Source organism: Miniopterus schreibersii (assembly GCF_964146895.1).
Source record: "Miniopterus schreibersii genome assembly, chromosome: 2".
Taxonomy (NCBI): domain Eukaryota; kingdom Metazoa; phylum Chordata; class Mammalia; order Chiroptera; family Miniopteridae; genus Miniopterus; species Miniopterus schreibersii.
In genome coordinates this window covers 158487769-158511628 of record NC_138102.1, presented here as the reverse complement: position 1 = coordinate 158511628, position 23860 = coordinate 158487769, and the positions used below count along the sequence as shown (strand labels likewise).

The 23860-nt window shown below is 37.9% G+C and overlaps 1 protein-coding gene across 1 annotated transcript in view; it reads left to right on the top strand.

Moving 5' to 3' along the window:
* The first annotated feature begins 17228 nt into the window (after positions 1-17228).
* Positions 17229-23860, top strand: part of ETNK1 (ethanolamine kinase 1) — a 47100-nt gene continuing 40468 nt past the window's right edge. Inside the window, exon 1 of the mRNA XM_081127522.1 lies at positions 17229-17645. Coding sequence (XP_080983648.1) covers positions 17490-17645 — 156 coding nt within the window. The 5' untranslated portion in view covers positions 17229-17489. The remainder of the gene's footprint in view (positions 17646-23860) is intronic.

Below are 23860 nucleotides of genomic sequence, written 5' to 3'. Positions count from 1 at the left end.
CTGGGAGGAAAGGATTGATAAAAATAAAATAAAACAAAAACCCAAGAGCAGTTGGGCCCAAGAGGATAGCTTCACAAATATTTTTTCCTGCCAATCTAAATTTAGAAGAAAGAAAAAGCCTCACCACTTCCAATTTTCACCAAATCCTGCAGACAAGAGATCAGAGATGCTAACAGGGTAAAATGCTTACCACTTATCCCTGCTGTCCATGATCTCTCAGCTGCAGCAGTCCAGGGAAGTAGCAGTGTCCCAGCCAGTTACTCTTCTGGCTGGCTTGCAAAACTGTGAGGGCTAAAAAATCATTAATACTTTCCTCCCAATTTCAAAGTTCTTCTGGCTGGGCTAACAACCAAATTAACAGAGATTAACAGGAGAAAAATCAAATCATACGCAAGGGAATTTTACATAGGTGTGATAATTCCATGAACTTCCAAAGACAGTGAGGCAGCATTCAGTATATAGACATTTTTGGACAAAGGAGAAAGGGGGAGCAGGGAGGAATGAGGTATTAGATTTCAGAAGAGAGAATGGGTGATTTACAGGTAGTTGAGAAAGAGCCACAGAATAATCCTTGCTAGGTGACTTAGAAACAATGGTACACAGTATCTAACAGGCCCCTGCCTGAAGCCCTCTTGTTTACCATACTTAATTCAACCTAGGCTAAGGCTGCATCCTAAGAAATCCTTCCTGAAGGGGGTTTCTCTGTCTGAAAGTTTTGGGCAGGAATGGAGGGAAGGTCAAAGTTTCCTTCTGAGTCTTTTGTTTCTTAATAAACAGCTTAAAATCAATATTCCCAAAGCACCTTCAAGATGGTAGAAGTTTGGTCCTTTGACTAGCAATGGCCTAATAAACCCTTTAAAAAAAACCAAAAAAACTTTCAGCTTTTGAAGTTAAATTTTTGTCTAATAAAACTTTATTCTTTAAAGCTGAGAGTTTGAAATTGCCTTCAATGTAACTACTGATTTTAATCTTATTATGAAAACTTTCAAACATTTACAAAGTGGAGAGACTAGTATAATGAACCTTGATAAATGCAACACCCAGATTAAATAATTATACCTATTTTGCCATGCTGGCTTTATCTATCCTCTTTTTCTTTCTTTTCATTGCTGAAGTATTTTAAAGTAAATCCAAGACCTCAGGAGACTTCATCTACCTAGTTATAATTCTACTGACATTTAATTGAATTATTGATGAAGTACTTAACAGAAAACAGGATATTACAGGAAGTATCTAGTGAGGTGCAAAGTGAAGCAATTAATCCTTTCTCATTTAATCAAAGAGAGCAGCAGGGCTCTAGTCATATCAATTATGTTTAGAAATGGAAAATTTAAAAAAAAATCAAAAACAAGGAAGCAATTTAAAGTATGTTTAAGCCCTTACTTCTGTTTTCCTTCCTCTTGACATATTTCCTATTAACAACTGGCTACTTCAGCACTCTGGCCCCTGAGAGTAACTAAGATATATGTAAATCATATTTGTGTAACTTAGCAAGGGATTGGCAGTATGCTAAGACGTAGTTCTAGGAGGAAAAATCATTTTTCTTTATTTTTCGAAATTCTTTTGGCTGCTATAATAGTCAAATTGACGTGATACAGATTATCAGGAGGAAATGACACAAATTTATTACATATATGTGCGGGTTCCATAAAAATATAAGACCGGAGGCTTATATGTCACCTTGAACTAAGGAGAAGCGGGGTTTAAAGTTTGGGATTTCAAGAGGCAGTAAGGCAGTTCACATGGATATGACAAAGCAAATGTTTAGTATACAAATGTTTGTCAGGGCACTTTTAACCATGGTACACAGAGAGGATTTCTGGACTTGCTAGGTTCCTCCCTGTCTATCACACACTAGCTCATATTAAACTATAGTTAACTATGATGATAGCTTTCTTTCTGGAGCAGTTTCTTTATCTAAATTCTTTTAGGCAGTTAGAGAGAAGATCAAAGATTTTTCCTGGGTCTTTCATTTCTTGGAAACAATCAGCTTAAAATAATCAATATCCCAAAAAGCATATTTTTGGGTGGCAAACTCCGCTCCCACCCTTAGTTCCAATAGAAGTTTTCATTTTTACAGTGTGGGGGCAGAAAAAATAATTTTTCTCCCACGTATATAAATTGTTTTGGCTGGAGTAATAATCAAATTAACATGAGACTATCAGGAGGAAATGACCAAATTTATTACATATATACATGTGGGGGTTTATAAGAATGTGAGCCCTGAGGATTCAGTGGGCAATTGAGGCTCCTACCTACTCTGGACTAAGGAAAAGGAGGCAGGGGTTTAGGATTTCAAAGAGAAAGAGACAAATCACAGGTAGGTGAGAAAGCAAACATGTGGTAAACAATTTCTTGCTGAGTCACGCATTAACAATGGGACCCAGAAGGGTCCAACAAACAGACTTGTTTGAATCTGCCTCCTAACTCACATATTCTAAGGTGAATCGCTAAGACAAATAGCTAAGGTGACTAGCTTCCTTACTTTCAGCAGGCTTTTCTATTCCTTTAGGCAGGCAAAGAAGGATAACCAAAGGTTCTTTCTGAGTCCTTTGTTTCTTAAAAACAACCAGCTTAAAATAATCACTATCCCATAAAGCTTATTTTGAGGTGGCAAACTGTGGCCTCCCTCAGCAGAAAAAAATGGCCCTTCTGTCTGGGAGACCTTTCTAGTCCTTTATATTATAACACTTCCATTTATGTTACAATTATTGTAATTGTGTGTTTATCAGTATTTTAAAATAATTTTTCTTAGCTTCACATGAAAAAAGACAGAAAAATCAAAAAACTCAATAGTGATGAAGGTGTCTATGATGGATTTCTGGGGGGAGTAGTTATAACTTTGATACATTTAAACAAAAGCCAGTTTGATAACAATACTTGAATATGAGGTTTCAATACTTGGAGCTTTATACCAATATTTGGTATATTTCTTTTTTTAAAAAAAATATATCTTTATTGATTTCAGAGAGAGGAATGGAGAGGGAGAGAGAGAGATAGAAACATCAACGATGAGAGAGTCATTGATCAGCTGCCTCCTGCATGCCCCGGACTGGGGATCGAGCCCGCAACCAGGGCATGTGCCCTGACCGGGAATCGAACCCCAATCACCTGGATCCCAGGTCGACTCTCAACCGCTGAGCCACACCCAACCAGGCGGTATATTTAATTCTGTTAGCCTGTTTATAATCGATCAGGACAAGCATCTTAATGTCAAATGACCCTCCCTCTGCCAAAAGAGCATGCTGCTTCTTTTGTTGTTGTTGTTGTTGCTGTTTTTAAATTTTAATTCCAGTCTCCCACCTTTATCCTCCAGAGAAAAGGTCACTCCGCCAGACTGGGTTGATACAAAATTCAAGATTGGGTGGGAACAAGAGAAAAGCTAATTGGCCTGTGAGAAAATTTTAAAATAACTGACAGTAAGGGGGTGGAGAGAAAGGGAAGGCAGTTGAGAAAAGGAGAAGAGGAATTGGATTGTGGTGTGTAAATAAGAAACTCCCAAATAACGTGGGCTTATAGAAAATTGAAAATGACAGTAAAAGAGATGTGGGAAATATTACAGGGTGTGTGAATGGGAATTTATTAACAATTTTAGAGGAGAGCCAAGTAAGTTATTAGAATTTTTAAAATATTTTGGTTATTTGTTTATCCATCTTTATTTTTTTAAGAGCGAGAGAGGAGAAAAAGAGAGAAAGACATCTATTCTGGTTGGTCTGAAACCGAACACAATGGATCTGGGCTGCCTGTCACCACTTGAGCCAATTAAGTGGAGTCAGGGTTGAATTACATATGTGTGTTTATTCCAATAATGCTGGCAAATTGGGAGAGCAGCAGGATTTGTCCATATAAAATCTGATCTCCCCTCCTTCTACTAGCTGGTTGGTTATATATGGGTAAGGAAGAAAGGCTGAATGAAAGAGGGAAAGGGGATGGGAGGATGACTGTAAGGTCTGTGGTCCTTGTGTTTCCTCCCAGGATCTTGAAGTCTGATTGATAACAAGGTAGTTAATTTTCAATGGTATTAAAACCCAGCTCCAGCCAGTTCCTGGGACCTGAGAATGGTAAGCATTCCTAAGGCAAACTCCCAGAGGGGGTCAGGCTCCAGGCACAGTAACCAAATCAAAGTGCATCCTATCCTTTGTCTATTCTCAAAATGCATTTTCTTTTCTGAGCATTGGACACATCCAGGCCCCAAGGTGTCTCTTATCTTTTTACAGCTCTGTTTTTCTTCTTGCAGCACATCTTCCAGTTTCCCAGCATCTGTAGAAAAATTTCTTATCTATAGTTAGGTGAATAATCATTAAACAACTATGGTCCTATTCCTATTAGGTGCCCTCTCCCCTTTCAAAATCATGGTCAACAGAGCACGATCAACATCTCTGTCCCCAACAGTTCTACATATTTATGCATTCATTGGTTGCTTTTTGTATGTGCCCTGACTGTATTGAACCCCCAATCTTGGCATGTGGGGACATGACACTCTAACCAACTGAGCTACCCAGCCAAGGCCTATTTTGGTTACTTGAACTGTACTTCTTTGAGTGTCTTTCCATATATCAACAAATATTTTTCTATTTTGGCACACATTATTTAAAAACATCTTTTTGATGACACATAATGTTCTATCAAGTGAATATATTATAGCCAATGTATTATTCTTCTATAATTGGATTTCTATTATTTCCATTTTTTTCTACTATTTAAAAAACACTGTGATGAATATATTTGTACTCATAGCTTCTTATTTAAGAATGTTTCACTAGAATAGATGCACAGAAGAAGAATTATAGGATGAAAGTAGAAATGTTTTATACTGTCAATTTCTTTTTTGTTTAAATGTATCAACTTATACATAACTCCCACCAGAAATACATAAGATTATCCATCAATATAGGCTTTTTATTTCTTAGTGTCATTTATTATGTGATTGTCTTTCTGATTTTTTTATAAGCTTGCCAGATCACAGATTAGACAAACTTTCCTATTCTCATAAGAAAATAGCGACTATCATATTAAATTACTTTGCATTTACCTGTTAAATAAATCTTTTATAATTACCCTTTATGATTTTTCCATTCTCTATTTCCTTCTCCTCCCTTTTTTTCCTTTCCTCTCATTTTTTGGTAAGGCTGTTTTATATTTATTTTGGAGTATATTTTAAAAGAATGAAAACAAACTCTTTACCCTGATAATATTGATCTTGAGCACTTTTAGCAATGGGAAGGGAACTAATTCACTCATAAATTCTCCATGTCCCATTTTGTTTATCTTATTTGTGTCTTGAAACAGAAAAAGAAAAAAAAGATCTAATCTGTTCCGTACAAAATTGCCCTTTCAATATCTGAACATAGATGTCTCTTGCTAAAGAGCAACAGTGACTTTAATCTTTCTACAAGCAATAACATTTGGAAATGCCTCGCTAAACTGCTTGGCATTTTCTGGACATGCTCTTATTACTCTTTCCAAGAACTGACAGCAGAATTCCAGATATGGCATTATACATCTGTAAAACTACAACTGAAAATAATTGTCCATTATATTGGAAATATCCTTTAGAAATAGGCTCAATTGCGTCTGGCCGGGCGTGGCTCAGCGGTTGAGCATCGACCTAGGATCCAGGCGATCCGGGCTCGATTCACAGTCAGGTCGCATGCCCAGGTTGCAGGCTCAGTCCCCATTCGGGGGCCTGCAGGAGGCAGCTGATCAATGACTTTCTCATCATTGATGTTTCCATCTCTCTCTCTCTCTCTCTCTCCTCTCTCTGAAATCAATAAAGATATATATATATTTTAAAAAGGCTCAATTGCCTAATATTGCTAAGTTTTAGTAAAAACTTGTTCTCTCCTTGAAGAGAGCTATGTGCCTCATCATGATTCTCTTTCACAGATTATTTGTAAAAATTAATGATATTCATAAAGTGCAAAGGACACTGGCTGCATAGAGTAATGGTCAATAAGTGTCACTTGCATATTAGTAACTAACATATTACTTTAGCTCCCAGGAGGTACAGATATAATCAGCCTAGATTTTTTGATTATATTTATCTATACACTCATTGAAAGAGTATTATTCTTCTGTTTTTATTTTAGCGACATTATAAATTAATAGCAATCCTGTAAAGGTCGTATTTGAATACAGTTTAGGGGAACTATCTACTTTCCTTGATCAAGAAACTACTCAACTCTGTGTGAAAAAACACTGCTATGTATCAAAAAGAAAGAAAATTCTTTAATTGCAGTTCAGTTTTAAATACTCTTATATTGTAAAATAATTAGTTCAGGGTTTGGGTTTTGTTTGTTTGTTTGTTTTTGTTTTTGACCAAGAAACAAAAGATAAAAAAGACAGACATAAATATCTATATTGTTGCTAAGCTGGGGTTTCACTGAAAATATTTCATCTTTATTTGAGGAAATTTTATGTTTACATTAGATACTTTACCCAAGTCAATGATCAGAAGATATCTGAACCAGATTTGTAAAAATGAAAAATAACCATATTAATACCAATGTCTGTAGTTAGAATCTAAAAGGTATATCCTCACATAAGAATCTGTACAGAAAACATTAAATTTGTTTCTTTAATAGAATATTTTTTAAGTCATCAGTGCGTCACTATGCTTTTTTTCTTTGAAGAATATTTCCATGCACATGTTTGTTTGTATCAAGTTGAAGGTTCCACTGTTATGAAAAATGAGTCACAAAACAAAGTTCAAGGTTTTACAAACCTAACTGCATCACGTTTGAAGCTGGAATCATTAAACACAAAGGAAAAACTTGAGTGAATATCTCAGTGAATGAAAGTCAACTCACAAGCAGTAGAGTACCCTAGCAGTATGAAAGCATGAGGGATTTCCCATTTCCAAAAACTATTATCAGTCAGTTTAGTCATGTCAGAGTCATCATGCACTTTATCTTTGCAATACAGGTAGTTAATGAGTTACTTGAAAAAGTTAAACACTCAGTGTAGAATTACAAGCCTTAGGTCATATTCCACCATGTAGCTCACTATCAAGTTACTGGTTACTGGGAAATTCAGATCTCTTAGAACTGTTCATTGGCTTCACAGTAATAAATTTATCACATTCATCACAGCCTGAAGTAAACAATAATCTTTAAAGAGCCAACACAATTTAGATGTTTTTCATAATTTTAACAGCTATGTTAGTGTCAGCAATATTGTGAGCAATAAATTCAGTTATCAGTTCTGTGAGGTAAACCTTCTGTAACCTTATGAAAAAGGGTTTCAGTAACCTAGCTCATTCACTACTTCATGCTCAGGAACATGACGGCTTCTCCAAAATGTGCTAGATATCCAAAACTTCAACTTTTCAATGACGAGAAATATATGGAACTTAGTTAATTCATCGATTAACTCAATCAGCTTTTAAATGACTACAATTTGTCAGGCATTGTGCTATGTAGGAGATACAAAAACAAAATGCAGTTCTTATCCTTAAAGAACATATGTCCAGTTAGGGAAAAAGAAACACAAACAGATCATTATAACACAAAATGATACTTATAACTTTACTAAAGGTGACATTTGTACTGATCTTTTTCTTTCCTTTTTACTGACATGAAATTGAAATTATATAAAACTGAACAATCCAGTGTCATTTAGTACATTCACAGTGTTATGCAACCACCACCTCTATCTTGTTCCAAAAGAATTTATTTATTTTCCTCCCCAGTTTTATTGAGATATGATATATAACATTGTGTAAGTTTAAGGTGTACAATGTGATGATTTGATGTATGCATATGTTATGAAATGAGGTTCGTTAACACATATAAGGTTGGTTAACACATCCATTACCTAACATAGTTACCTTTTTGTGTGTGTGAGAGAACTTTTAAGATACACTTTCAGCAACTCTCACATTTACAACACAGTACCGTTGACTCTAGTCACCATGTTGCACATTAGATCCCCATAATTTCCTCATAACTGGAAGGTTGTACAGCCTTTAACCACCTTCACTCAGTCTGCACTCCTGCCTGCAATCTGCTCTCTGTTTCTGAGTTTGTGTTTTGAGATTCCACTTCTAAGTAAGATCACGTAGTATTAGTCTTTCTCTGCCTGACTTATTTCACTTAGCATAACGTCCTCCAGGTACATCCATGCTGTCGCAAATGGCACGATTTTCTTCTTTGCTTTGTTATGGCTGAATAATATATATACTAAATTTTCTTTACCCATACATCCTCAGTGGGCACTTAGGTTGTTTCTATGCTTTGGCTATCATAAATAATGTTGCAGTGAACACGGGGTCCATTTATCTCTATTTCTTTGAGAGAGTGATTTCATTTTTTTTTCTTCTCAGAATTATACCCAGAAGTGAGATTACTGGATCATATGGTAGCTTTATTTTTAATTTCTGAGGAAACTTCATACTGTTTTCCATAGTGGTTGTATTAATTTACACTCCCACCAACAGTGTACAGTATTCCCTTTTCTACACATCCTCACCAGCACTTATCTCATTTTCTTGATGACAGCCATTCTAGCAGGTGAGAGGTAATATGTCACTGTGGTTTTGTTTTGCAATTCTCTGATACTGAGTACCTTGTCTTGTACCTGTTGGCCATTTGTATGTCTTCTTTGGGAAAATGTTTTCCAGGTTCTCTACCCATTTATAAACCAGATTATTTGACTTTTGTTTGTTTTCTTGCTGTTGAGTTGTGTAAGGTCCTTACATATTTTGGATATTAATCCATATGATTTGCTTATATTTTCTTCCATTCTGTAAGTTGCCTTTTATTTTGTTGACTTGTACTGGTCTTGAAATCTGAGTAGGAGTTTTATTCAGGCACAAACTGATGGAGGGACATACTTCAGGTGTTCTACTGTTTTGATTATAAATTATTAATCACAATTCACAAGTGATATTTTTAGCATGATAAAATAAAATGAAACAAATAATTAGTTTTGGCACACTATTTGTTACTAATGTTAATATCAGGTGAGTCACATATATTACACATTATTTTCTTCTAAAATATCTTATGGGTTCTTAAAATTTTTAAGGACTTTAAGGTTATTTCAAAGCCCTTTTCCCACAAAAATATACATAGTTTAATAACACTCCCTTTAATACAGTATAAACATAAAGCTCATATTTTTCCAAATTACTTCGACTCTAATATCAAATCCCCCTGACTCATCTTTTAATGACATTCCAGTCAGATCCCAGAGCTTTCCAGTCAGATTGTTATTTTAAAATTCATCCTAGCCTGGCCAGTGCGGCTTAGTGGTTGAGCGTTAACCTATGAACCAGGAGATCACAGTTCAACTCCCAGTCAGGGCACATGCCTGGGTTACAGGCTGGATCCCCAGTGGGGTGAGTGCAGGAGGCAGCCAATCAATGACTCAATCATTAATGTTTTTTTCTCTCTCTCTCCCTCTCCCTTCCTCTCTCTGAAATCAATAAAACATATTTTTAAAAATAAATACATAAATAAAATAAAATTCAGCCTAGTTTGACTTACTGTGGCTCACTAGAGTATCCCCCTTCCCCATGTTAGCCAGTGTCCTAAGGGACATGAAATGAGAAGGAAAGCTCTGATCTTTTACTTTGTTAGACATCGTGCCAGATAAGTATGGTAAAATCTTTTTCAGTACAACTATAATGAAATATAGACTCTGGACTCTACTGTTTACAGGAAGTCAATGAACCCATTAACATTTTTATTATCTGCCATTTCAACTAAGGCTTTCAGGTATATACATTTCACGTGGACTCATCAACATTTCACAATTTGAAGAATGTGGTTGACTATAACTGTACAACATTGTTTATTCAAGAAATATTTATTGAGCCCAGCCCCAGTGGCCCAGTGGTTGAGCGTGGACCCATGAACCAGGAGGTCACGGTTGGATTCTCGGTCTGGGCACATGTCAGGGTTGTGGGCTCCATCCCAGTAGGGGGCATGCAGGAGGCATTGGATCAATGACTCCCTCTCATCATTGATGTTTTTCTCTCTCTCCCTCTCCTTTCCTCTCTCTGAAATCAATAAAAACACATTTTTTTTTAAAAAAAGAAATATTTCTTGATAACCTAATCAGTGTCAGATGCTGTGTTACACAGGTCAAACCACAGCAAAGAAAAAAAAATATTTCATTTGTATATATTTTTAAAAGGTATAAACATGTTCCTAGATAGTCCAAATATATATTTTCTTTCTATCAATGCAAAATCTAAGTTGCTTCTAAGTACAGGGTATTTCAAGGTCTCCATTAAGATGGTTAGTTTAGGTTGATTTAAACTGACCAACACTATCAACAATAGGAAATGTATATTGAGTGGGTACTACGTGCCCCTATGTTGTGATTTACATGATTTATTTAATCTAGGTAATAATCTGATGAGCTAGTTTGTAATATTATTCACATTTTACAATGAGAAAACTGAGTGGGAGTGGTCATTAAACTTGCCTGATTTTACCCACCTGTTAACTAAGTAAGCCCTGAGCTCTGATTCAAAAGCCAGCTTAGCTAGTCCAGCTGTCTGATTGGGACCATGATATGACCTAGGCACCACCCCTTATTAGCTTGGCAAGTTATTTCTCCTTTCTGTATGTCAGTTTTCTCATCTGTAAAATGGAAATAACCACTGTACTTTTCGTATAAGTTTTATGATATGAATTCATTTAAAATAAATAAAGCACTTAGAATAGTCTGGCACAGACTACACATTATTAAAAATCTTAACTATTACATGTCTGTAACCCCTTATCAGAGACCAATAAAATTTTACCTGTTTTGGAATTCAAAATTTTTCAGATTTACAAAGGTAAATGAGCACATATACCAAATTTTATTTTACATTTTCATCAGGGTCTGGTAACCTCCTCATAGCAAAGAAATGAATATATGTGACTTAGACATGAAATCACACAAAGTGGGACAAGTGAGGACCATAAGTAATTTGACTTCAGGTCAGATCTGAATTTTTTAAAAAAAAATATATGTTTGTTGATTTCAGAGAAAGGAAGGGAGAGGGAGAGAGAGATAGAAACACCAATGATGAGAGAGTCCTGGATCAGTCACCTCCTGCAGGCCCCCAACTGGGGATCAAGCCCACAACCCCGGCATGTGCCCTGACCGGGAATCTGACTGAAATCTCCTGAATCCTAGGCCGAAGCTCAATCTCCGAGCCACACCCGGGTGAGCTGAATTTTTTTTATTGTCACTGTTAACACCATTACAGATGTCCCCCTCCACCTACCCCCCCCCCCCCCATCACCACACTGCTGTTTGCGCCTACAGGCTGTGCATCTATGTTCTTTGGCTAATCCCTTCACCTTCTTTCGTCCAGTGCTCTCCTCCCGCTCCACTCCGACAGCTGTCAGACCGGTTCATGTATCTATGCCTCTGCTTCTATTTTGTTCCTTCAGGTCTGAATTTGTTACCCAGTTAGTTTGCAGCAAATGTCAAAGAGACTTTTTGGTTTTTAAAGACTTTGGGACTTGAGAATTTTGGTAAAGGGCCCATTATTAATGACTAAGTTATATGACCTATCCCATAATGTTTAGAATCATCTTTACTTAGGCTCCAGAATTTCAAACGGGATTCAAAGGAATATTTCCCATGTAAATTACCCTTACTACTTACTTGGCAGAATTGAACACTCAGTGATATTATTTGACATAATCAATTTCCTTTTATCTTCTTCACAAAAGGTTTCTTAATTAAGTTCCCATTTCAGAGGTTCCAAAAGACATTTTAAATCATTATGAAATTTCTGCTACCTCCCCGATACAAAGCTTTTGATTTACATTTAGATTTTATCTTATGCCATGAAGATTCAAAAGCCACAAAAATATTTCCCAAACCTTAATTATTTTGGTGCTATAATCTGAAACAATTTAAGTCATAATTATTATTCAGGATAAACAGAATTTTACTGCAGTTAATATACAGTCCTCCAAATCTCGATGGCTTAAACATTAAAGGCTTCTCACTTATTTTGGTGAAAGTTCAGTGCCAGTGAGGACACACATTAGCTTATAGAAGCATAGTTTGAATCAGACTTTTGGGAAAGCAATATGGAATTATGAATTAAATCTTATATATAGTTATAACCTTCAACACAGTAATTCTATTTTTGGGACCTACCATAAGGAAGTGATCAGAAATGAAAGTAAAGATACATGCACAAAGATGTTACTAAAAATGTTAATTAGAATAGTGGACAATTGGGACAAACTAAAAATCTACTGAAAATAGATTGATTCAATAAATTATGTCAATTGCTGAAAGAAATTAGACACAAAAACATCAAAAGACATCTGTGTTCATGAATTGGAAGAAGTATTGCTAAAATGTCCATACTACCCAAAGTGAGCTACATATTTCATGCAGTACCTATCAGGATATCAATGGCTATATCAAATCATCATGTTGTACACTTAAATCTAATTTTATTCATCAATTATGCTATAATAAAAATAATTTAAAAAGATCTTTGCCACAGGTTTATTGAAGTAAGAAAATGTTACACAAAACAGCATGGGCTTCAATTATATTTTGTTTGCATTGGTTAGGGAGATATAGTCCTTCCCTGCAGACTTGAGAAATTCAAGTTATTTAGTAAAACAAAAACAAACAAAAAATGGCAATTTTTTTAATAGAAAAAAATCTTAAAATTCAGTCTTGAAAGAATAAAGCATTTCCCAACTTCATACATATTACAAAGCTACAGTAATCAAAACAGTATGGGACTGGCATAAAGGCAGACATAAATACCAATTGAACAGAATGAGTGGGATTTCAAGAAGCAGATAGGAGATGACTGGTCAATCTTAGTATTGAAGTGCCCCAATGTCATGCTAAATAAAGGAACGGGACTAAAATGCATTAACACTTTATATTGATGTTACATCTTCATAACTATCTTACATCCTGTAGACACGTTGCAAGGTCCCGGACAGTTTTAATGATTTCCTGTAGCTAAGGATTTGTTTCAAGGCCAAAGATAATTAATGGGCGGGCCTGTGGCTTAGAAAGTGGTCAGGCAGGAGAGTTCAGCATAATGAGTACAGTAGGTTCTCTAATAATGTCGCTTCATTCAACATTGCCTTGCTTTAACATCGATGAGGAAAAAAGATTATGGATACAGAGAACAAACTGCATCTATAGCTGGGTTGTGGGGCTGGGGGATTGAGGGGCTGGGTGAAAAAACATTAAGGGATTAAGTAGTACAAGTTGGTAGTTACAAAATAGTTATGGGGGTGTAAAGCACAGCTTAGGGAATATAGTCAATAATATTGTAATAATTAGACATGGTGTCAGGTGGGTGCAAGACTTTTGGGGGAATCACTTTTTAAAAAATATATATATCTTTATTGATTTCAGAGAAAGGAAAGGAGAGGGAGAGAGAGAGAGATAGAAACATCAATGATGAGTCATTGATTGGCTGCCTCCTGCACACCTCTGACTGGGGATTGAGCCCACAACCTGGGCATGTCCCCTGACCGGGAATTGAACCCTGATTACCTGCATCCTAGGTCGACGCTCAACTGCTGAGCCACACCCAGCGGGGCTGGGGGAATCACTTTTTAAGTTATAGAACTATCTAACCACTATGGTATACACCTAAAACTAATACAGTATTGAATGTCAACTTGTCGTAGGCTGTGGGTATGGCACTGGGTGTTAGTCGGGTGGGGTCAGACCAGACTTGGGTTCAGCAAACTTGGTACTTAGGTTCTGGCTAGGAAAGAATTCTAAGTCAAGACCCAAATTGTAAGAGAATTTGGTAAATTACAGAAGTAGAAAAAGTAATTTCTAGAAGAAACAGGCTTAGGAAACAAGTTATGAGGCAAAGGAAGGGCCTTTGGAGGTTGGGAGTGAGGATGCTAATGGTAACATGGGGGGCGGGGAGGAGCGAGGATCTGGCATGCTCCAGGGAGGGAGAGCTCTGGGTTCTCAGTCCTAAAGGTTTTCAGGGTGATTTTAGGGGAGATCCCAGGGGAAGATCTTATTATAATATTCAGCAGCTTTCCAGGTGTGTCCTTTCAGGGTCGTGGTCTCCACTGGTTGATTGGTTGGTGCCAGGGTGGGGGTCATTATCCAATGCAGGTGGTTCCGCGGTCAGCTGTGGCTGGTTTTGTTGCTTTTCTGGGCCTAGAGCTGAAAAACAACTGAGGCCTAGGCTTCTCTCTAGAGAGAGAAGAGGTCAGGGGGTCCAAACCACAAGACCAGCGATATGCTAGGGGAGGAAAAGGCCACCCTGGGGTTGAGGTCCCACCCTACAATTGTCCATTGCTATGCACCTTGGGCTTTCCACCCTGAAGACGTGCTGCACCTGGCCCATTGTCCTTGCTCTGCTCATGTCTTTTAACTGCCTATCACAATCCCAGAACCATTTATTAAAAAGGTTATCTTTTCTCCATTGAATTGCCTTTGCTCCCTTTTCAAAGATCAGTTAACTATATTTGTGTAAATCTATTTCTGGGTTCTATTTTGTTCCATTAACTTAAATTTCTGTTCTTTGCCAATACTGTCCTGTCTTGGTTACTATAGTTTTATATTAAGTGGTCCAGTTGGGTAGTGTCTCTCTTCTGGCTTTGTTGTTCTTCAGTATTGTATTGGTTATTCTGGGTCTTTTGCCTCCCCATATAAACTTTAGAATTGGTTTGTAAATATCCTTAAAATAACTTTCTGAGATTTGCATTGAATCTATAGATCAAGTTGATAAAAACAGACATTACTTACCACTGTGTGTACACATAAAATAATACAAAATAATACTGAATGAAAGTTTAATTGAAAAATTAAAAAACCCGGACATTTTATATATATATGTGTTTTGCATATAACATTTAGGTTTTTAATTTTCTAGGATTAATTTTTATACAGTGATCAAAAAATTTTCCCATATGAAGAGCTATTGTTCTAGTACCATTTATTGACTAGCCTGTCCTTTCCTAATTTTTGCCAATGTAAGAAACATATAAACTTGTAGATTTTTTATGAGTTTATTTGAGCCCAAACTGACAATTGCCAGGAAACCAGATCTCAAATGCCCAGGATAATGAAAGTTTTGCAGTTTCTTTTAAGCTTTTGAAATTAAGCATAATCTTTACATTACATGAAGATGAGAAAAAGCAAAATTATGTGCTCTCATGAGGGTGGTCACATTTTCAAGGGGTATTACTTCTAGCATTTCAAAGGTTTGTTAACCTAGATGCACAAGGACAATGGACAGGGCTTGCTTAAAACCTTTCACTAAAAGCTTTTCAGATGGGCATGACTACCTAGCATGACCTCCCCATTTAGGGATTTATGATTTATTATAGTATCCCTTTTCATCCACATTTTTAATGCCACCTTTGTCATATTCAGAATTCTCATATATGTGTTGGTCTTTTTCTGCAGTCTTTGTTATGTTCTACTGGTCTATTTGTCCATTCCTAAATGTTATACAATAAATCCTGGTAGGATGGGTTCTCCCAACTCATTCTTCAAGGCTCCCTCACCCACAAAAAATTATAGCAGCTTTTCTTGGATCTTAAGTTTTGGTATAAATTTTAATGTCATTTCAACAAATTCTGTGAAAAACCCTGTTGAAATTGTAATTGTAATTGCATATACTTATTGATTAGTTCAGTAAAACTGAGATCTTTGTTATAAGTATCTTGTCTTATTTATGAATATGGTTTACTTCTCCATTAATATAATTTCATCAGCAGAGGTCTTGCACATCTTTCGTTAACTTTTTTTCTTAGGTACCTAACAGTTGTTTTATTTATAATTGTTAATGGATGTTTCTTTAAAATTGTAAACTTGTGCAGTTCCCAAAATATTTTTTTAAATAATTTGCTAGTAGACCATTTTACAACTGAAAAGATTTAAAATTCTTAAAATGTTAATAGTTTACAAACTATACAAAATTACAAGACATACTATCTGAAATGTGAAAGTTTTAATATATTATTTCTCCCCAAATTGAAAGAAACACATAATCTGGCATTTCTTGTAGTGCATGATTTAAAAAAATATATATGCCTTAGTCTGGAAAATGTTGAAATCTCCTTCCTTGCTGTATCATAAAACTGTGTTTTCTTTTCCCTCTTTTTTTTGGGGGGGGGGGCTTAACTCACTTTATTTTTCTGGTATGAAATTATGTGGCGGCCACAGCTGGAGCCTGGGTCCTTTGCACACAAACTCTGGTGTGGGTCTTTACAAGATGGTCAGTCAATTCCCTCTTTTTAGGTTATGCCCTTAACCATTACGGACAGTGAGCTATTTACTTTGTGATTTACAAAGGTAAGTTTTTCTGAACGATCAAAATGTAAACTCATGCTAATAAGGTAATTAAGCTGAATCCAGTTGGTGATTTAATTTACTTCTAACAAACCCATTCACTATGTAACTATGTCTTAAGTGCTACAGGAAAAACAGATTAAGAGGTCAAATCTCAGCCCACTTTCACCAATCGTAAGGAAAATCAGGAAGTCCCAGTGAATGACGTGTGGGCTGTCCAGTTTCCAGCTTTCCCCTAACAGGGGGCATGGCTGCTGCAAGACTCAGAGTCCAAGTCCTAAGGTAGGCATTTTAAGGTCCGCTCAGGGGTACCATCAAACGGGCATCCGGCCGTCTCCACTCAGGCGCTGAGCCTCGTAACTATTCTCCTTTCCCTGCCTTTCATCTTCGCTCCAGACTATAACCCGTTTTCCCCGGCTCTAATTCTCAGTATGGTCAAACATCTGACCTTAAAAATAAATCTTGAAGTGCCGTCGTCTAATCCGAGTATCTTGTTTGTGCCGTATACCGCGATCTCAGTCTACGTCCCGCGGAAATTCAGTCGCCAGCCCGACCACGGGGCCCCTCCTAGCCCGGCAGCTCTGCGATCGCCGCGACCCAGTCACCCCGCTCCCCAGGCTCAGGCCGCGGTCAGACGCGGCTCTCGGGGTTACCGCAGGGCCTGTGCCTGCTTCCCAGAAAGCCCAGCTCCAACCCAGACCCCAAGGCCCTCCCGAGCAGGTGAGCTAAAGCTTCACTGCCTTTGGGGTCTCGGCGGGGCGCAGGCCCACTCCGGAGGAGGAGCCGGCGTTTTTCCGATTATCAGCGCGCCCCGGAGGGCGTCTGAGAGCAGCCGCCGACCCGAGCGCGCGTCAGCGGGCCCATTGTGCGGGCGGCTAGAGAGTCGGCCTCGGCGCCTCACGCGGGCGCAGGCCCCGCCCCGCGCGTGACGCCAGCGTCAGGCCAGTCCCGGCATGCTCCGCGGCCACCGGCGGTCGAACGCAGAGGAAAGGAATTTTTCCCGAGAGCAGCCTGGGCTCAGTTCAGTTGCTGTCCAGACTCGGGTCGGCCGGACTGCTGCCTCCAGCCGTTCTCCTACTGCCCACCCGTCAGCTTGAGCGCCCCTAGCCCTCCCGCGAGGGCGCCCCGGGACGGAAGGATCCACCAGTCTGTCGGCGCCCGCCGTTCTCGTGGTCGCCGTCGCGGTCGTCGTTGTGGTAGTCTCTGCGGTCGCCTGGGCCATGGCCAATTACATCCACGTCCCGTCCGGCTCCCCGGAGGTGCCCAAGCTGGACGTCACGGTTCAGGATCAGGAGGAGCAGCGCTGCCGGGAAGGGGCCCTGAGCCTTCTGCAACACCTGCGGCCGCACTGGGACCCTCAGGAGGTGACCCTGCAGGTAACGCCCACACCTCAGCCCTCGGCGGTTCACAGCCCCGACGCCGCCCTGGGGTCTTCACAATACCTCCTATCCCCGGACAACCGGGGAGGACCGACGGGAACATCTCCCTCAGCCCTTTGAGAAGTGACCCCGTGTATTTCCTTCCCACGCCGAGGAAGGTCACTCCCCCTTCTTCACAATTGCTTGTGAAAGTAGTCCTGAGGGCATATTTTCTGTGTCCAGAAGCGGCCACGTAAGTGACGATCCCATTCCACGCCCGGGGGATTCCTGTTGCTGGCCGCCCCTCCCCCCACCCCCTGGTCCGTTCTAAGTGCCAAATGGGCCTTTTCCACCCGCTTGTAAGGGGTCCTCGCCGACGGGCCCTAGCATCCCTCTCTCCTCCTTCCACAAATAACGCTGGAATTAATCCCCTCTGATCTTTTCCTTTTCCTCCCCTCCCCCGGCGGTTTATTCCCATTGATGCCTCACCCTGCGTTTTACCTTCTCAAATCCTCGGATTGGCGAGAGTACTCGGTTCCAGAGTAATAACCAGGCCATGTATTACTAGATTGGGTTCTTAGGCAGCACTACACACATTGTTTTATTTGGATCGATATTAAGGAATTTTTTTAGCCCTAGCGAAATTAACAACATCCGGTGTTAGAATGATCAGAGTCTTGTGAGTCTTTCTTTTTCTTGAGCCTCTGTATTCAGAGATCGACAGAAAGCGGGAGGACAAATTCCTCATCTAGCTGTGTTCTAGTAACTTCTAGTAAGTGACGATTTAGCGTGCGTGAAATTTATTATGAACACTAATTTGTTTCTAACTTGGAGTTTCAGGAACTATTTACAAAAAGGAGCCTCCTTTTTTCTTGCAAACACAAAGTAATTTTAAAGGCTGGGATATTCGGGATTTGTTTCAGATCTGAGCAGTAATGTTAAGACCATCACTTGAAGTAGCCAAATCATCTGCCCTGTTTTGTTGACTGATTTATTCAACAGTGTTACTGACTTAACAGTATCTTAGATTCTTTGCTAAAGTAGCCACCTATACAAAGATGAATAAAACATGAACAGTGCCCTGGGGCCCAGAACACTTCCTGACACTCAAGCTTTCGCCAGTGTTAGTTTCACTTCTTATTGCCTAGAAGAGTTTTTGAGCACATTAAAAAGACCAATGTTTTGGAAAAAAATTGTTAGACAAAAATTTTGAAGTTTTAAGGGAGTGTTTGTTTGCCAGCTATGTAGGACAGTGCGAATCCAAACGATTTTCATGTGTAATTTTTAAAAATTAATGATGTATTTCCTTTAATTAAGGAGAATTTAAACTAACTAATACCCCAGACTTCTTTAGTTCATTGTTCATTAACTTATTTATAGTTTATTATAGATTTTTGTGTTTATTAAAATGATTTGTATTCTGTCAGTCTGTTATAAATTAAACAGATATTAATTACAGCCATGCTACTTCCTGGTAAACTCTGGTGCTGGCAAATTAGTTACTTTTTAAGCAGAGATTTTAAAGTTTGAAGCTTTGAAGACTGACTGGAGTCTCTGTTTGTCTGTAGAACAGTAATAATTGGGTTAGGTGATCTCTATCTTTTATCATTTAATCCCCCAAACAACCATTTAAGTAGATGCTTTCTTTCTCTCTCTCTCTTTTTTTAATATTAGAGAGAGAGAGAGAGAGAGAGAAAGAAAAAGATTGATATTGAGAGAGAAACATTGATCCATCAGTTGCCTCTTGTGCACACCCAGATCAGAGGTTCAGACCTGCTACCTGGATATGTGCCCTGATGGGGAATTGAACCTGAGACCGTTTTCTGTGGTAAGACACTCCAACCAACTGAGCCACCCTGTCCATAGCTGGCCTCCCTCCCTCCCTCCCTCCCTCCTGTAAAGCCAGGAAATAGGTAAAAAGTACTTGGGATTGATCCTTGTCTTCTATCTATGTAGCAACTTTGGACTCATAAATCCAAACCTCTAATATACTTATTTGTAAGTGAAGGTAAGTACCACTACTTGTTTTGTTCTGGGGATGTTGATCAGAAATACATTTCCTCCATGTGCAAGCAAAGCTTTTGATCCAGAAGCTGAGACAACCAAGCTGAATTAATGGTTTTTCATCTCTCAATTTAGATTTGACTTCCACATTCTAGGTCATTACAAACTCGGCTTTTATGATGTTTCAGGATTTCATTAGTAAATCTCATTGGGAATATATATTTTTAAATTTGCTTTTATTTTCTTTGAAGTAAAAAATAAAAATCATACCTCACATTTTAGAAGTGGAAATATGTATCATGTACTCAACAGATTAAAACAGTATCAGTAACATAGTCCTTTCTTCTCAAAGATTTTTTTCTAAAGTTTTTACTTGATTTAAAATATGCTTTAAACGTACCTTAGAAGCTTACTCTAGTAATATATTTTTTTACTTGGCAGTTACTCCTGCCAGCCGAACTATTCAGAACATATCAGAAAATTCAGAAGCAAGCCGAAAAGACTTTGATGCAGTCAAAATGATAGAAGGCCTGGTCTTTGCTTAAAACTTAAGGACACATGGAACAATATATCTCATTTTAGATAGGGTTTTAACAAATTTAATTTTTTGCTTTTTGTACAAGATTAAATAATAAAGTATAAAAGGGGTGATGAGCCTTTTGTGTAGTGTAATATCTAAAACAGCAATTTAAGTTTCAGTGCTTTCTATTTAATAATGTTTTGCTGTTTATAAAGCACTTACACATGCATTCTCCTAATAACAATCCTGTGAGGTAGATGTAGACTGTTAACATGTATTTTATAGTCAGTGAAATTGAACTTGCAATTCGTAAGTAGCAGTTCTGGGATGAGAACCCATCTTATGAATTATTGCTCTTTGATCAAGAAAAGTTTATGTTCGTATATTATGGTTAAGGCAGGGAAGCCATTTCTGTGTAAGATTAATTTCTTTTCTTTTCTTTTTTTTTTTAAATATATCTTTATTGATTTCAGAGAGAGGAAAGGAGAGGGAGAGAGAGAGACAGAAACATCAATGATGAGAGAGTCATTGATCAAGCCCACAACCCGGCCATGTGCCCTGACCGGGCATCGAACCCTGATCTCCTGGATCCTAGGTCGACGCTCAAACGCTGAGCCATGCCCGGCCTGGCAGATTAATTTCTTAAAAGTAAAAACTTTGGCCCATGAAAAGATTTTGTTGTAAGTTCTCCTGAACATAAATTTGCATTACTTTTTACACGTGTGACATTTTAGAAAAGGGATTCACTCCAGCTTTCATTTTGTTCTGTAACAACTACCCATGTTATATGAAGATGTGCAGTTTTTATTTACCTTCATTTCTTTGGATAGTCCTTGAAAAAGGAATAAGGAATCAAATGAGATCTTTTAGGCCCAACGGAATGATTCTCAGGCGACTCTCAAAATTGTTTTCCTTCCAGAAAAGTTGATGAAGGCCCTGGCCGGGTAGCTCAGTTGTTAAGAGCATTGTCCTGATACCCCAAGGCTGTGGGTTCAATCCCTGGTCAGGGCACATGCAAGAATCATCCAATGAATGCGTGAATAAGTGGAACAACAAATTGATGTCTGCCTCTCTCCCCCTTCCTCTCTCTCTCAAATCAATCAATCAATAAAATTAAAAAAATAGAATACAATAAAAATAAAAAAGTTGATGAATCACTGTTTGGAATAATCTGGTATGTTGTCTCTGGATCTTTCTCTGCAATGTTGAACAATGTGTTTTCACTAACTTCTGAGGTTTTTTTGTTTTGTTTTTTTAACTTGGGACCTATAGTAGATGATGGGAAAGGCTTGATAGGATAGAAAGACCTTAATTATTCTGTGGCATGGTAAGCTAGCATATTTATTCTTGTTATAGGTCTCAATGAGATCAGTTGCTATACAGTACTTATATTAATTTTTCAATAAACAGTATATCATAGTGGTGAAGAACATGGAGTTTGAACATAGTGCTGGTTTTGAGTATAGGCTTTTTACTTGACTAGATGTGTTATTTTGGTCAAGTTAATTAACTTTCCTAGGCCTCATTCTCCTTAGCTGTAAAATGGATCCAAATGCTCTACCTCAAAGGGTGGTTGTGAAAATGAAATAAATGCTATCTCATGATAGTTATTAACCACTGCTGAGCACCTACTATATATTGGATGCCTGAATAAAAAAACAACAGTACATCTGTTATTTGAAATTTCCACTCTGATGTGCAATACAAATGGAAGAAAATAATTACAGTATAGTGTTTTGGGAATGAACATTCAAATTTTGTTCATGTGTAAAGTTTGCACAAAAACACTTAAAAAGCATACTGTTCTGTAGTACAAGTTTTAAATTTTTTTTGAAACATTTTCCTTTTTCTTTATTGATTTTTAGAGAGAGGAATGGAGAGGATGAGAGAGAGAGAGGGAGGGAGAGAGAAACATTGATGTGAGAGTGAAACATTGACTGGTTGCCTCCTGTATGCACCCCCACCAGGATTGGACCCGAAGCCCCTACCAGAATTGAGAATTGAACTGGCGACTTTTTGGTGCATGGGAGGACACTCAACCAACTGAGCCACACCAGCCAGGGCTGTAGTACAAGTTTTTCAATGCATAGTTTTGAAACCTCTTTATTTTTTTAAAGTACTGTATACATACAATGACTTTGAAACCAATACTTGTGTTAGATTGTGTAGCTGTAGTAGTTTTCATATTCCCTTCTTCCTCCTATGTTTGAGATACTGAAATATTCTATTAAAAATCTGTAACTCCTTTTAATATTGATATTTGATATTTTTTTATTTTAATGAGGAACCAAAATATGAATATATAGTTGCTCTATTAAATTTTATCTCCTTTAGTGTTCTAATTTAATAATTAATATTCCCAATTTTATAAAGGTGACTTTGTTCCTTTATGTGATAGAAGTTTCTGAACAGTCTTAGGTAAACTTAAGTAATAATATATTAAGGGTGCCAAAAGGATAAATGAGTCCTATAGATACATATAAGGGGTCATTGTTTTTGTTTAACATAACTTTTAACATCAATGGTTAGGTCCAGTTTTCTGTTCTTTATTCCTTCTCTTTGTTTTCAGTATTTTATAATAATAAGGTATTTGAGTGGATGGTAGGACCTAAGGCTGTTGACTGTGGCTAAGAGAGATGTATAATGTTTGATAGGCTCCCATATATATGTGTGTGTGTGTGTGTGTGTGTGTGTAAATATATATATAAAATTTATTTTTTAATATGGAACACTTCACGAGTTTGTGTGTCATCCTTGGGCAGGGGTCATGCTGATCTCTATATGGTTCCAATTTTAATATGTGCCGCCTAAGGAAGTACGCCCATGTATTTTATTAAGATATGAATAAAAAGACAGGAGCCTAATATGCTAGTTTGTTTTCAGGTATTAAGTTCTCTACTTGGACTGAGCAAACCGCTTCTCCTCTCTTTGGGGCCTCAGCATATTGTGGTGGAAGAGGATGGTGTTTCCATCCTGATTCCAGTCATTTGTAACTTTTGGCACCTTTTAAAATCTCTGAAATGGGATTACTATGGACTATGGAAAATAGAATTACAGAATTTTGCTACTACTACTTTACTACTAATACTAATTTTACTACTAATACTACTTTACTACTAATAGACTATCCTGAGAATTAAATCAAATACATAAAATTATGCATAGCGTGTTTTAGTATTACATGCCTGCATCTCTCATCTCTCACTCTCCCCTCCTTGCACTTATAGTTGAAAAACTTGAGCTGAAAGAATTGTAAGACCCTAAAATTCAGTAATTCTGACATGTATTTTTTTGTACTAGGCATAATGCTTATTTTTAGCAGCATTCCTTTGTACAACTAACTATAGCAGAAGGCAAGCATGGGAAAATGTAGGAGTGAAGGTTTCATAGAGGAGTATACCTGAGCTGAACTTTGAGGAAAGTTATGATCACATGGAATGGGGAAACATTTCTGGGTAAAGAAAAGTACTTTCGCAGAGTTAGGCTGTGAGTATTTTGGGCAGAATGGAGTGTGAACAAGAAAGGAAGTTCGCCCTAGCTGGTTTGGCTCAGTGGTTAGAGTGTTGGCCCTCAGACTGAAGGGATCCCAAGTTTGATTCTTGCCAAGGGCATGTACCTCAGTTGCACTCTTCATCCCCAACTCCCCAGTTGGGGCGCATGTGGGAGGCAACCAATTAATCGATGTGTGTCTCACGTTGATGTTTCTCTC